Consider the following 14,119-nt stretch of genomic DNA (forward strand, 5'->3'; position numbering starts at 1 on the left):
GGTGTGTGGCCATGAAGGTGGAGGCCTGTGGAGTGGGCTCCCTCAAGGTCAGCAGCTCGGTTCCAGCGGAGGTGGGATCATGGCAGTCCAGGGGCACAGGGCTCCCTGACACACCCCACCGTCACGCCCAGTCACTCCCCGCCTTGCTCCTCCTGCCCACTGCCCCCTCCTCCTCTCCTGACAACTCCCCACCCCAGCACTCATTGCGTGCATCGCGTGGGTCAGGTTCTGCGCACAAAGCATCGCCAGCACCTCCTCTAATCCTCCTAAGAGCTCTGTGACTCCAGTGCCATTGCTGCCCATCGTGTGGATGGTGAGACCGAGGCCCACAGAGGCCAGTCACTCGCCCCAGGAGCCACAGCGACTCACCCCCCAACCCACTCTCCAGGACCTCAAGGGTTTTAGGCCAGTGGTTTCCAATCTTGAAAGATCGATACAGTCACTCCAGGAAAGTCAAAATCCAACGTGGCTGCGACCACGACCAGCCCCTCTGGGCAGAGCCTTGACCCCTGGGGCTGGACGGGAAGGGAGGGCCCACTCTGTCTGGGTTGGGCTGGATGTGGCCCCTCCCAGGAACCTCAGGAGAGGGGTCTGGGTCGGTCTGGAATCCCAGGCGGACTAAAGACAGCACGCGAGGTGTCAGAGAGGAGTTTTATTGGCTCTCGATTCTGTCGGGGAGCGGGCAGCTCCCCTCCGTCTCCATGGCGGAGCTGAGGGAGAGCTTGGATGGGTGTGTGCGTGTTGGTGATGTCAGATGGATCTAGGAATCTATACAGAGGCCAGAGACCAGAAAAGGAAACAGGAGACCACGCAGAACAGCCACGGGAAGGGCCACCTCCGGACCCTTCCCCCACCCCCCCCTCCCCACCCCCACCCTCAGCCAATACATCAGAAACGAACTCTGGGGTTTGACAAAGGAACGGGAAGCTTGGGCACGAATCCATTAGCAAGTCCAAACTGAGGCAGGAAGCGAAGGGAAGAAGAGGGGAAAAAAATCGAGAATGCCCAAAATAGTAAGTCTTCCTCACTCTGCTCACGTCCAGAGTCACAGCTCTGCAGCGCTTTCGAGAGACAGCGAGAGCTGTGGTGCCCACACCGGGGGGAAGCCACTGGCCCCAGAGCTTGTCTTCCGGGAAGGCCGCTTGGCTGGGGAGCTTGGTCTGTCTTCTTGGGCAGACGGGGGCTGCCCTACGGGGGTGTTGGGGGGCGCTCCATGGCAGGGCCCAGAGGCAGAGAGACAGCGCGCGAGAGCGGGCCCAGGAGAGGACAGGGGCTCTGGGGGCCAGGCTGCAGAGAGAGGAGACAGGGCCTCTGAGTCGGGGGCTGTGTCCCCCACGGTAGGTGCCCCTGGGCTTGGGGCAGCTCTCTCAGTGGGTGGAGGGAGGAGCCGCTAGGCCTGAGGGGGCCTGATGGGGGCTGAGCTCAGCTGTCCTCGCCTGGGGGGCTGGGGTGCTTGGGGCCGGTGCAGGGAAGGGCAGCCTGAGGCCTTGCTCCCAGGTCTTCCTGAGACCCACCTGTCCCCCTGTGGACCCGAGGGCATGTCTCAGGTCCCACGGGGCATCAGTGGGTCTTTCCGCCTCTGGTGCGAGGCTCTGTCTGCCCAACCATATCAGGGCTGAGCAGTGGGCTGCGTGTTTTACTTCTGAAGTGGGAGGATTGGCACAGGGCCTCCTCCCCACTCCATTTTCACCAAAAAGCCAGTTGGGGCTGCACCTCCCGAGAAACCCCCTTTTCTCCGGGCATCAGCGGGGAGGCGGGCTCAAGCAGGGTCTCAGCTGCCCTGGAAGCCAGGCTGTCTGGGGGTGGGGGGAGACAGGAGACTTGGCCCCCAAGGCTTGAGCTGCAGGACCCCAAGCCTGGTGGCCACCACCTCATCCTTGGACACGTAGGTAGACCGAGACCCAGGGACGGAGGGGCATGGCCAGGCCGAGCGGCAGAGGCGGCCGCGACGGAGGCCCCGGCCCCTGGCCCCTTGCTGACGGCAGCCCTGGCATCTGCAGCCTGGTGTCCGCACCCCGGAGCCCTGCCTCACTCTGCAGCTGGGGCACCTGGGGGCCCCACCCGCACCTGCATCACGCCTGCTTCCCTGCAGACCCAGGCCCTGGAGGCTGCTGCCTGGGGCGGCCCCACCGGCCTTCACTGGGTCTGACCCCTGCAGGGAGCCCCGAAGTGCCTGTGATGACAGGCACACGAGGACCGCTGGGTTCGGGGCCCGGGGCCAGGCGGGGACCCCCCCACCATGGTCTCAGGCTCTGCTGGGGGCCGGGGGTGCGCTCAGACGTCGGTGCTGACGCTGCGGCTGCGGGAGAAGGCCTCTCGCATGGCCGACAGGCGGTTGGGGTTGAGCGCCTGCAGCCCCCCAAAGCCCCCGGGCGGCGGCCCCACGTCCTCCTGGCTGATGCTCCTGTAGGCCACGCGCTCCCCCCCGTTGCTGACGCCCTCGTCCTCCGGCTCCTGCAGGAAGAAGGCGGGCGGCTCGGAGCGGGAGCAGCTGCGGCAGAGGGCGCGGGCCTGCGGGGACCTCTGGCTGAAGGCGGCAGCCGGGCAGAGCGCCGGCCCGTTGCTCAGCACCAGGTTCCGGTTGGAGTGCAGCGGTGGCAGGCGCGAGTGCACCGCAAAGTCCGGCTCCTCCTCGTCCTCCTCCGACTCGTCTTTCTTGCAGCAGTAGTACTGTGGGTAGAGGGCCACAGTGACCCCCGGCCCCCGCGCGGGCCCGGGAGGGCGCCGGGATGCCCCCGCGTCATACACCCATGTCCCCATCTCGACCACGGAGGGGAGCTCGAGCCCAGGTGCCCCGGACTCCTGGCGTCCCTAAAGGAGGGGTTCTCTCATTTCACCCCTTCCCTGGTGGCTCAGCTGCTAAAGAATCCGCCTGTGATGCAGGAGACCTGGGTTGGGATGATCCTCTGGAGAAGGGAAAGACTACCCACTCTAGAATTCTGGCCTGGAGAATTCCGGGGACTGTACAGTCCATGGGGTTGCGAAGAGTCGGACATGACTGAGCGGCTTTCACTCATTTCGCCCCACAGCAACTACGGGGCAGGGGCAGGGACCAAGTCCCATCTGCAGGTGGGGACACTGAGGCCCAGGGGGCCGGGGTTCAGGCAGCCTGCAGGCGGCAGAGCTGGCCCCAGTCTAGCTCAAGGGGGCCGGGCTGCACATGTGGCTTGCCCTGCACACGTGGCTTCTCCTCCCGTGAAGACACAGGGCCTAGCACAGTCGTTGAGGGTGGGCAGGGCAGGGAGGCGCGGCCCGAGGGCTCACCACTGCGCCCCTCCTGGCAGCTGTGTGACGTCCGCTAAGGCCCTCACCCTCTCCGAACCTCTGCAGCCTCGCCTCGCAGGGAGTCTGGGAAGCTGTCACTGAGCCCTCACACGTGGAGGCTGGGCAGGGCTGGCTGCCTTGCACCTTCTTGGAGGCCTGGCCCTGGTGGGGGCCCCCGCCCTCTGCAGGGCCCTGCTCTGGGCTTCCCTCCCCACCCCACCCCCACGCCCCCGAGTACCTGGAGCCGGCAGTAGCACAGAACCGCGATGATGCAGAGCAGAATCACAGTCGCCAAGATGCCGCCGGTGATGACCACTGTCCCGGCTGTCATTCGCCCCCTTCTCCATCAGCGGCCTGCAACACACCCCGCCACCTTCACCGCCAGCTCATCGCAGGAGCCTGTCCTAGGTTAGGACGCCAAGCAAGTGCTCTAAATGGGAAAACAAGCACCCCTGGGCCGGCGGGAGGCAGGGGCTCGGGGCAGGAGGGACCCTGCCTGTGCCAGCACTTCCCGCGTCTGCAGGAGGGGAAGCTGGCAGCACACACCCTCGCTTTCGGCCTCTACGTGAGCGCTCAGCCTGGCACACTTGCAGCTCGGGCGAGTGGCTCGTGCACATGTGTGTGCGTGCGTGCTCAGTCGCTTCAGTCCTGTCCCACTCTTTGTGACCCCACAGGCTCTAGCCCGCCAGGCTCCAGCCCGCCAGGCTCCTCTGTCCATGGGATTCTCTAGGCAAGAATACTGGAGTGGGTTGCCATGCCCTCCTTCAGGGCATCTTCCCAATCCAGGGATCGAACTGGCGTCTCTGACATCTCCTCCTGGGAGGCAGGTTCTTCATCACCTGGGAACCCTAGATGACCAGCTCACGTGTTTAAAAACTGACCCCAGTGCAGTCAGGCTGAACGCACGGCTTTGTAACCTGCTTTATCACCTAACCAGCTCACCCTCATTTTTCTTTATCATTAAAATTTCTTCTCCAACATAACTTTGAACCATATTCCATTTTATAACATAAACGATCCCTTTCCTTTAAAATATCCAAATTATACATCACATAAAATTTATCACCTTAACCATTTTTAAATGTCCAGGTCAGTAGTGTTAAGTGTATTCAAATGGTCTGCAACCGATTTTCAAAAGTTTTTCATCTTTCAAAACTGAAAAACAACTCCCTTTTTATATTTAGGCTGTTGACATTAAAAAATTCTTAAGGGACTTCCCCGGTGGCCCAGTGGTTAAGACTCCACACTGCCAGTGCAGGGGCGAGGGTTTGATCACGGGTCAGGGAATTAAGGGCTTCCCTGGTGGCTCAGTAGATAAAGAATTTGCTGGAGATTCTGGCTTCAATTCCTGGGTCGGGAAGAAGCTCTGGAGAAGGACGTGGCAACCCACACCAGTATCCTTGCCTGGAGAATCCCCAAGGACAGAGAAGCCTGGCGGGCTACAGTCCATGGGGTGGTAGAGAGTCGGACACGACTGAAGCAACTTAACCTGTGGGTCGTGTAAATATTCCCACTGTGGCCCATTCCAGGTCACCGAGGTTTAACAAGGGGCTTTGCCGAGTACACCCTGTCTCAAACTCCCAATCCCTTCCATTCCCCTGACCCCAGGGAACAACATGGAAGGAGCAACTGAGTTCCTTAAAGGAAATCCCAGAGCACATCAGTTTATTTACAAACACTTCAGCGCAGAATCTGACAGGTGAGGACCTTTAAAAAGCCTCCGCTCATCTCCAAGATGCTTTCCCACAGTCGGCTTGTTCAAATCCAGATCCAGTTGTGTTTGGCTCTTTTGACTGTTGCTCCCCTTCATTCCTGCTCCCTGCAGGTTGTTTACAGAAGAAACTGGGTCATTTATCTCACAGAATTCTCCATGTACGAGAACGGGCTTGCAGTTCCTCCAGCAGCATTTCCCGTGTTCCTCTGTCACGGTTCTGCCCTCTAAATTGGCTTCCCACCACTCCACCTTCAGGGCCCCAGGACCGCTGTTCCTCTCATCGCGATGTTGGGATGAGCCTGGGCGTTCAGCTGCCCAGGCCTCCCCGCCGGCTCCTCCTCATTCTTTCAGCAGCAGCTGGGAATCCCTGAGGGATCTGTTGTTTCGTTAGGAGTTGCAGACAGAGACTGTTCAGAGGCTATCACCTGTCCTGCGTGTATCAGCTCCAACTCTTCTCTAAAGAATCTTCCCTATTACGTAGCTGGTAATATCAACAGACTGTCTGCAGAGGAAAAGCATAGATGCTCAGCTTGTAAATTTTTCAGTTTTCAGAACAAGTTGGCACCCCGTGAGGGCCGTGGCCGTTTCGCCATCTTATTCCCACTGGTTTATACGTATTCGATGCGTTTCAATCTCCTGCAGTCGTTATTCTTTTTGACGTTTAAATGATCTCACTGGGACCACGGGCTTGGCCTCCACGTGGGCTCCAGTGTCATTTTGATGGTGGTGGTGTAGTCGCTGAGTCATGTTCGACTCCTTTGCGACCCCGTGGACCGTAGCCGGCCAGGCTCCTCTATCCATGGAATTCTCCAGGCAAGAATACTAGAGTGGGTTGCTGTTTCCTTCTCCATGGGTTCTTCCCCACTCAGGAATCAAACCTGGGTCTCCTGCGTTGTAGGCAGATTCTTTACCGACTGAGCCACTAGCGAAGCCCCAAAGTTAGTTTTGTGGGACCCCGCTAACCCTTCATGGCACGTTGCTTTTAGGCATAAGATGTCCCAGTTCTTGCTGCAGTCCTGGGACGCTTGGCTCTCTTGCTGGGGGAAGTGGTTCTAGAGCCCACAGTCTGGGCCCTAGAGGTGTTAGTTGCTTCTGGCTTTGCAATGGTTCTGGGGTTTTTCAGTGGCCAGATCTAGGAAAGACTTTTTTTTTTAAGGGAGAGAAAAATGAACATGAGGTTATACTGATATTTCCACTTAAAATTAGACATGAAGGGGGTTTTCCCATGTTAAAATGTGATGTCTATGTGACTTTTACAGTGCAAATTTTATTTCCTCATAACATACACTTCATTACTTACTTGCTTTTTCCCATTTAAAAGTATCCTTACCAATGTTTTTACTAACAAGCTTACTGAACGGAATCTGGTATTTCTTATTCTTTTTGTTTTTGTGCCCTTAGGGGTGTGAAGTAAAAAGTCTGTTTCAAAGTCACTTGAAATAATTCTTAGTATGCTCTTTTTTCCCCCCACCACCTCAATATTTAGGGTCATTTATTTCAGTTAGTTTTTACTGTCTTAAAACACACACACACACACACACACACACACTGATTTAATGTGGGACCTAAAAGTAGCTTAGCTTTTTTTTTTAAAGGTGGCTTTAGTATTTTAAAGTCTTTACTGAATTTGTTACAATATTGCTCCTAGTTTTTTGGTTTTCCGGCTGTGAGGCATGTGGGGTCTTAGCTCTCCGACCAGGGATGGAACTGCAACCCCCTGCTTGGAAAGTGAAAGTGTCAGTCACTCAGTCGTGTCCGACACTTTGCAGCCCCCATGGACTGTAGCCCGCCAGGCTCCTCTGTCCATGAGATTCTCCAGGCAAGAGCACTGGAGTGGGTTGCCATTCCCTTCTCCGGGGGATCTTCCCGACCCAGAGGTCAAACCCGGGTCTCCCGCACTGCAGGTGACTTCATCAGAGTCTGAGCCACCGGGGAGCCCTGCCCGCCTTGGAAGGGGACATCCTCATTAACTGGGCCTCCAGGGAGTCGCCCGTGTGCTTTTTTCAGTGTAGAAAACATTTGGTTCCAAAGTCAAAAGCATAAAACCAGGTGCATTCAGAGAGGTCCTGCTTCCTCCCTGCTCTGTCCAGACTGACGGTTTCACTGAGTTCTGGGTTTGCCGTCTGTGGCTTCTTTCCAAAAAGGTAAGCAAATATAGATTTCCGTCCCCCTCCTAAACGAAAGTGACACTCTGTCTGCACCCTCCGCACCTTCGCTGGTTACGGAGACGTCTCTCCCCAGATGCCCCAGGTTCTTCTAGACAAGAGACTGTCTGCGGGGATCCCCGGCATGGGCCCCGTCATGTGGAGGGGCCCCGCTCACTCAGCCAGGAGCTGCATTACTCCCCAGGTTCCTAGGAATGCGCAGTGAAGAGTTTCGTGGTGTGCACGTTTCTAAAGTTGCTGATAAGCCTTGCCAAAGACTTGCTGGAATTTGGGCTGATTTTCCTTCTTCCAGGAATGTGCGAGAAGAACTGACAGATGGGGCTTTCGTCGGGAGACTCAGGGGGTCTGGCGGTCGGAGGGTCAGGGGTGAGGGGACCTGAGCCCCGCGTGGCGAGGCTGAAGGCTCAGGGGTTCCCCATAGGCTCATCTGCAGGGTCAGGTAGCCTGGCAGGGAGCAGCTGGGCAGGGGCGCCGTGGACCCCAGTCCACAGACGGAGGAGGATGTGGACGTGTCCGTGGGGTCGGGCCCAGCCAGCGCTGTGTGTCAGAGGCCACGCGGGGAGGGGCCCCCAGACCCCGAGCAGACAGATAGAGGCACAGAAAGGTAGATCCAGACAGGCCCAGAGCAGCAAGACAAGACCCAGACTCAGAGACAGCTCCAAATTCAGACAGACAGAAGTGTAGACAGGCAGGTCCAGACAGCTGGGCCCACGGGGCCCGGTCAGGAAGACACAGCACAGGCCACACAGATGAAGCAGCAGCCCCAGGGACCCCTGCATCCCTGGGCACCCTGCTGGGCAGCTCGACCTCCCTTGGCCCCCAGGGTGGCTGAGGCCAGCCGGCCCACCAGCCCTGCCAAGGGTGCAGGCCGACCGGGGCCTGATCCGGGGAGCTGGGTGTGCAGAGGCGGGGGCCAGTGGGGGATGGGGCCAGGGGCCAGGCCTGCTGTCCATGTGCGCTGCACGCCCTTCATGGAGGTGAGGCAAAGCGAAGCGGGCAGCTTCCGGCGAAGCACCGGGCCCCACGTGCCCACACACTGCCCTCCGGGGACTCACAGGGCACAGCTCATCTCAGCCTGACCCTGGGGTGGCCAGACAGCGGGCAGTGGAAGGGGCCCCGGCGGCCCTCCCTGGCCTCCCGGGGGGTCGTGGGGGGTAGCAGAGGCACTGGGACCCCAAATTTGCTGATGAAGAGACTGAGGTTCAGAGTTGGCCAAAGTCAGTCCCGCTGGCTGAGCCAAAGTCCAGCCCCCATCAGTTCACGCACGTGAAGCATGCGTGTTGTTTCAGATTAATGGGCCCATCACAGCTGAAGGCCACGGGGGACCCACTCCCTGCCGCAGGGAACCCAGGGCCTTCCGGGCCCAGAGGGTCCCGCAGCCTTGTGCCCAATGCTGCTGCCCCTCTGGACACCGCTTGCCAGGCACGGGGTGGAAAGGACTCCCCCCACCCCAGCTGGGCCGGCCCTCTTCTGTCTCCCAGGAAACAGAACCGGGGCCTGGAGACTGGCCAGTCCCTACTCCCTTGGCCCTGGGTGGAGACATGGGTGCCCAGGCTGCAGCAGGGCGGCCTGAGTGTGGAGCCGGAGGAGCTGGTCCGCGGGAAGACAGGACGGTGAGCCAGCTGTGGGCCGGTGTACAGGCCCCCAGCCCTCCCTGGGGCCCATGGGGTGACTTGCTGTGAACACGCTGCCTTGCGTGTGTCTCTGCTACTTGAATCCCAGAAAGCTCGTCATGGTCCTGCCTCGTGGACAAGGGGACTCGCCGGGTGGGAGAGAAGTCTGGCAGGCAGGACAGGCGTGAAACCAGACCCCGCCCCGGCATGTAAGCTGCTCCCCGCGTGGCCCCGTCTCCTGCCAGTTGCAAGGACAGGGCTCCAAATGCCTCCTTTTCTCTGGGCCTCAGTCTCCTCCTCTGCAGAATGGGAGCGCATGGAGGATTCCTACAGACGGCAGGTGTGCTGCACTTAGACGCACCTCCCTCTCCACATCTAAACTTTCGACCGGGTTCCCGAAGGCGTGGCCACACAGCCCCCTCCCAGGTCTGACACAGATGGCCCCTTGGTCTTTCTGGCTCTGAGTGGGGGGCCCCCAGCGGCGGGCAGCCTGGCGGCGTGATGGGAGGGTGCTGGCACAGGCCAGGCGCCCAGGGCTGTCAGCAGCCTCGGCTCCGACACCCCCGCCCCGTCCAGCTAGAGTGCCTCAGCCTCACTCTGCAGACATGGGCATGCCGAGGAGCAGCAACGCCCGAGCCAGGCGCTGGTCCCAGGACCAGGCCCGGCAGCAGGCGCCCACGTGCACCCCCGGCAGCTTTGCTTATGCCCCAGCCTGACATCAGCCCCTGAGAGTGACGTGGCTTCCTCACCCCCACCCTCCAGCTGCCCCTGTACCCTCACCCGGCCCCACCCCAAAGGTGCTCTCCCCTCCGCCTCTGCAGGCTTTGCCCTGCCATCAGTGCTCAGAACACGCCTCCTCCTCCAGGAAGCCTTCCTGGACTTCTCAAAGCAACTCACAGAACCTCAGATGCCAGTGCTGCAAGGACCACGTCCCACACCTCTGTTTAACGGGTGAGGTAGGAGGAGACCAAGGCCAGTGCAGGGGTAGTGGCGGGGTGGGGTGGGGGCACACTCGGGACCTCCCGCAGCAAGTCAGGGGAAGAACAGCAGCCAGAGGCCCTTTCCCCAAGGCCCAGGCCTTGCTGAGCTGTCACTTTCCCACTCTCTTCCTGCGCTGGGGACTCTGCCCAGCGGGACACCGAGCAGTCTGAGGGGCCCTTGTCCAGCCCACGAGGGCAGGCGGCCAGGTTGGGGAGCACCCTGCCATATGCCCACAGGGAACCTGGGTCACAGGCGGCCCTCTGGGCCTCGGAGTCCTCCGTAGGCTCCTCTGTAGTGTGGGTACAGAAGGAGGTAGAGAACCGACTCCGGTCAGCTCTGGACCTCAAGAATCTAGGTGTGCGTCCTTAACTGGCCCTGCCTGTGAGGGGTCCGGATAACTGAGATGTACGAGTTTCAGGATCACGAACGTGAAAACGTGGAGCTGCTGATTCAAGCATATCAGGATGCAAACCCCTGCAGGGCTGCAAACGCTTGACACACTCGCCTGGGAGCTTAGGGGGAAACTGGCTAACCCAGCGAACGGCTGAGTACCCCAGAGACCAGCAGACAGCTTTGGGGCTCAGGGGGTGCTATTGTGTCGGGGAACCATGGGGGGCTTCCTGGAAGAGGAGGCTTCTGAGCCATCCCGGAAGGATGGCTATCTGATGGTCCGGGCTGGGAGAGGAAGGTGAGGGACAGCGAGGGGCCACGGGGCCAGTGACAGCCTGGGGGAGCCGCCCGCCGCTGCCACGCCTCCTCCGGCCCCCGCCCCCACCCCAAGTCTCTTTGCAACGCCTGCCTGCCCGCCAAGACGATTTGGCCAGGATTGCGCTGAATTGTTAATCTGCCCCCTGGGACCATAAACGGTTTTAAAGCTTTATAAACGGCTTTGCTTCCTGGTCCCGTCCCCGGCTTTTACAGGGACAAGCTGAGAGAGGGGGGCCCCCTCTGGGCACCCGCAGCCCCGGAGTCTGTGGAGGGGGGCTGGGCGGGCCACAGCCCCCTCCCCACAGCCCGTCTCCGGGGAGCCGCCGCTGTGCGGGCTCTGGTTGTCTCCTGCAGGTGTGACGATGAGGGAGTGGGGGTGGGAGCAGGAAACGCCTGGCAGCAGAGCCAGACGCCCCCACCTGCCTCCCGCCACCCGCCCCAGAGCCCCTCCCCTGGCAGAAGACCCCCGTGTGGCTGCCATCTGGACCACATGGCCCGCCCCGTTTCAGACCCTCCGATTCTTCTCTGTTCCCCTAGCTCCATCCCACCCCTCCCTGTCTTGAAGACCAAGGACTGAGCCTCCTCAGTCTGTCTTGTAGGCAGCGCCCCCTCCCCGCCCGCCAGGCCCTGCCTGCTGCAGGGCACACAGCAGTGCCTCCTGAAGGCTCAGTCTGCCGCTTTCAGGAGCCAAGGAGAAGCCCAGCCCTGCACCCCCCGCACTGGCCGGGCCTCCGGCTCAACCCGTCCAGCCACTTCTGGGACCAGACCCTGGGCAGCCTGCAGAGGCCCAGGCCTCAGTGGGTTTAAGTGCGGCCCTGGAATCCGCCTGTTTCGCTAGCAGCACCTTAGACCAAACAGCGATGGTGCTGCTCCTTTCTAGACCGGGAGCCAAGGCTGGGGCGGAGGGCAGAGGGCAGAGGGCAGAGGGCAGAGGGCAGAGCATGGCTGGGGACCCGGGTCTGCCGCCCCCCGCCAGCCTCTCCCCGCCCTGATGTCTGGTCCAGGGCTTTCCCTCCGCAGCATCTGTCTGGTTCCTGGGAGCCCAAGGGCCCCGCCATCCGCGACCGGGAGTGGCCGGAGTTCCTGTCTAGACCTCCTCCACATTTGGCCCTAATTTCACGCTCCGCGGGCTCCCAGATTCCTGCGTTTGGTAATAAATAGACGGCGAAGCGCTCCGCATCGCTGCGGCCGGTCTTGGAGATCTTACCCAGAGCCTGGCTGGGGGTGGGGGTGGGTGGTTGGAGCGGCCTGGAGCCTGGAGAGGCTGTGCCCAACCGCACCTGGAATGGCCCCCCGCGCCTCCCTCCCCACCCCCAAGCTCCATCCTCAGCCAGATCAGCCCAGCCTGGAGAGCACCCGGGCCAGCTGGGCACCAGGACCTAGTGAGCCGGGCCTGTGCCCACCCTGGGTCCCAAGGCTGGAGGATGCCTGCAGCAGCGGGCCTTGGTACTGCCAGGTGGGTTGGGGCCGGGTTACCGGTGTCCAGAAAATACTGTGGATGCCTCGGGCTGGTTGGCTCTGTGGTCTGGACTCCTCCAGGGGCCCAAGAGCACAGGGCAGTCCCATTTTGCCAGCCGTTTCTGGGGTTCACGAATGTCCAGAAGCTCTCCCCATAACCCTGCTGAAGAGCCTCTTGGGGTGAGCAATGCAAGAGCAGGGCCCTGCCCACGGTCCATGGCTCTGCTGCCCAGCCCAGAGCAGGGTGCCCGGCAGGGACTCAGGGGCTCTGACTGTGAATGAAAGATCTGCCAGGCTCCTCGAGCTTCTGCAGGAGGAACCAGAATTTCCTAGTGGGATCCCGGCAGAGCTCCAGAGTGGGGTGGGGAGGGAGACTGGGGTGCCATGGGGAGCCACTCCTCCGGGTCTCAGCTCAGCATCGTCAGGGCTCAGGAGGACATCGGTGACCATTGCACCTGCGCATTGATCTCACCCCGGCTCCCCCAGGGTGGACCGCAGGACACACCCTACTCCCGGACCACGTGGGAAGCAGGGCTTAGATGCATCTCTCTGCACAATCACCCAACTCGAGTTTCCCAGAGGTCCACTGAGGCTGGAGGACTGAGTCAACCCACCGTGAAAGAGGAAAACCCAATCAGATGGACACCCCGTTTTTGTGGCCCTGCTCGCCTGCTGGGGATACAGCTGGAGCTGAGGAAAGAAGCCGGTGGCCCTGCAGTCCAGGAGGAGAGCCTTCAGGGTGGACCCCAGGGCCTGGTGGCTGGGGAACTGTGGGCAGCAGGGGTTTGCCACACATGAGTGGGCCGGGTGGCCCGGCTTCCCCACTGCCTGGGCACCCCCAGCTGGGTGGCCTTCCTGGCCCCTCTGGCATGGTCCCCATGTGGGCACTGTCCCCAGGGAGCAGCAGGAGGAGCCCCTCCTGGCCTCCGTTAAGGAGCTGCGCCAACACTGCCCGGGGTCTCCCTGTCCTTTGGGACAGTGGGTGGTGCCGGGGGGGGGGGGGGGCGGTGCCTAGTCGTCCTGGTGGGAGGCCTGGCCTAGAGGGTCCTCTTGTGAGGCCGGCGTTCAGAATCTACTGCAAAATTAAAGCCTGAGTTGTGATTGCTGCTGTCCAGCCCGGAGCCCCTGCCTCCCCCCACTGCCCAGCTCATCCAGAGGAGCAGAAATTCAGGGTGCACGTGCTGAGGACTGCGGTCAAAGGAAGCTGGACCCCTGGCTCCCTGGGGGCCGGCCTGGGGGTGTGAAAGGCTGTGAACACATCGCTGCCTGCTCACCGTGCCAACGGCTGGCTGTGCCCCCAGAGGGGGAGCCTGGCTCAGGGTCACCCTGACATCTGCACAGAGGGAGGACCACAGGCCAGCGACCCTGAACTGTGTCTCTGGGCCCCCAGGTGGCAGCAGGAATCGGGCGGGGGGTGGGGGGGAGGAGGGTGAGGCCCCCAGCTGGACATTGAGCTCAGCAGCACCCAGACCTCACCGGCCTGCCCTTCTCGTGGCCTGAGAGAGTCTGCATGCTGTGGAGATGCTCACAGTTCAGGCCCATCTCTCTGGTGAGCCCCCCAGCTGTTGATGTCAGCGACACTAACACAGCAGAGAGGCTGCGGGGGCGTCCCAGGACCTGGCATTCCTGCCCATGCCACCCCCTTGGGGCTCCTGAGCCTAAGTCTGGGCAGGTCCTGGCGTCCCTCTGACACCCTGGGTGGCTCCCCTGGGCCTCACAGTAGCAGTAAGCACAGGGTCCTGTCCTGAAAACCTCCTCTGTGCCAGGCCGGGCACTACATCCGTGACCAGCATCCTGAATCCCTACGAGGGTCTGAGCAGGGTTGTCATGGTCCCCTTGGCCAACAAGGAAACAGAGCGAGACACAGCTCACACGGTTTGAGGCAGGGAGCAGGGCTGAGCCTGCGTGCACTGCCCCAGGTCAGTGTCTTGTCTGGTCCCCCCTTCGCCCAGCCCACCCCTGCCTGCCTATGGGTGGCGGGGTACACGTGTCTCCCGGCCCCCCTCCGAATGGAAGCCTCTTGAAGGCAGGGACCTGGCAGTCCATCTGCCACCGGGGGGCAGGGCCTCCCAAGGACACAGAGATGGCTCCGCGCGGCAGACGGACTGAATTGAGTCAGGGTCCGTTTGGCACGGCTTGGCTGAGCAGGCCCTGAATGTGCGAAAGCGAGGGATGGGCTCTCAGCCCTGCGGCCCCCAGCTCTGGCACGGCCGCCC

General features: G+C 61.3%; 1 protein-coding gene across 1 annotated transcript in view; it reads right to left on the reverse strand.

Annotated features, from left to right (window-relative positions):
• Positions 1-875: 875 nt before the first annotated feature.
• FAM163B (family with sequence similarity 163 member B) overlaps positions 876-14,119 on the reverse strand; it is a 29,336-nt gene continuing 16,092 nt past the window's right edge. Inside the window, exons 2-3 of the mRNA XM_070799644.1 lie at positions 3,503-3,618; positions 876-2,670 (exon numbers count right to left, since the gene is read on the reverse strand). Of these exons, the coding sequence (XP_070655745.1) occupies positions 2,275-2,670; positions 3,503-3,595 (489 nt within the window). The 5' untranslated portion in view covers positions 3,596-3,618 and the 3' untranslated portion in view covers positions 876-2,274. The remainder of the gene's footprint in view (positions 2,671-3,502; positions 3,619-14,119) is intronic.

Source organism: Bos indicus, chromosome 11 (genome assembly GCF_029378745.1).
Source record: "Bos indicus isolate NIAB-ARS_2022 breed Sahiwal x Tharparkar chromosome 11, NIAB-ARS_B.indTharparkar_mat_pri_1.0, whole genome shotgun sequence".
In the NCBI taxonomy this organism is placed as follows: domain Eukaryota; kingdom Metazoa; phylum Chordata; class Mammalia; order Artiodactyla; family Bovidae; genus Bos; species Bos indicus.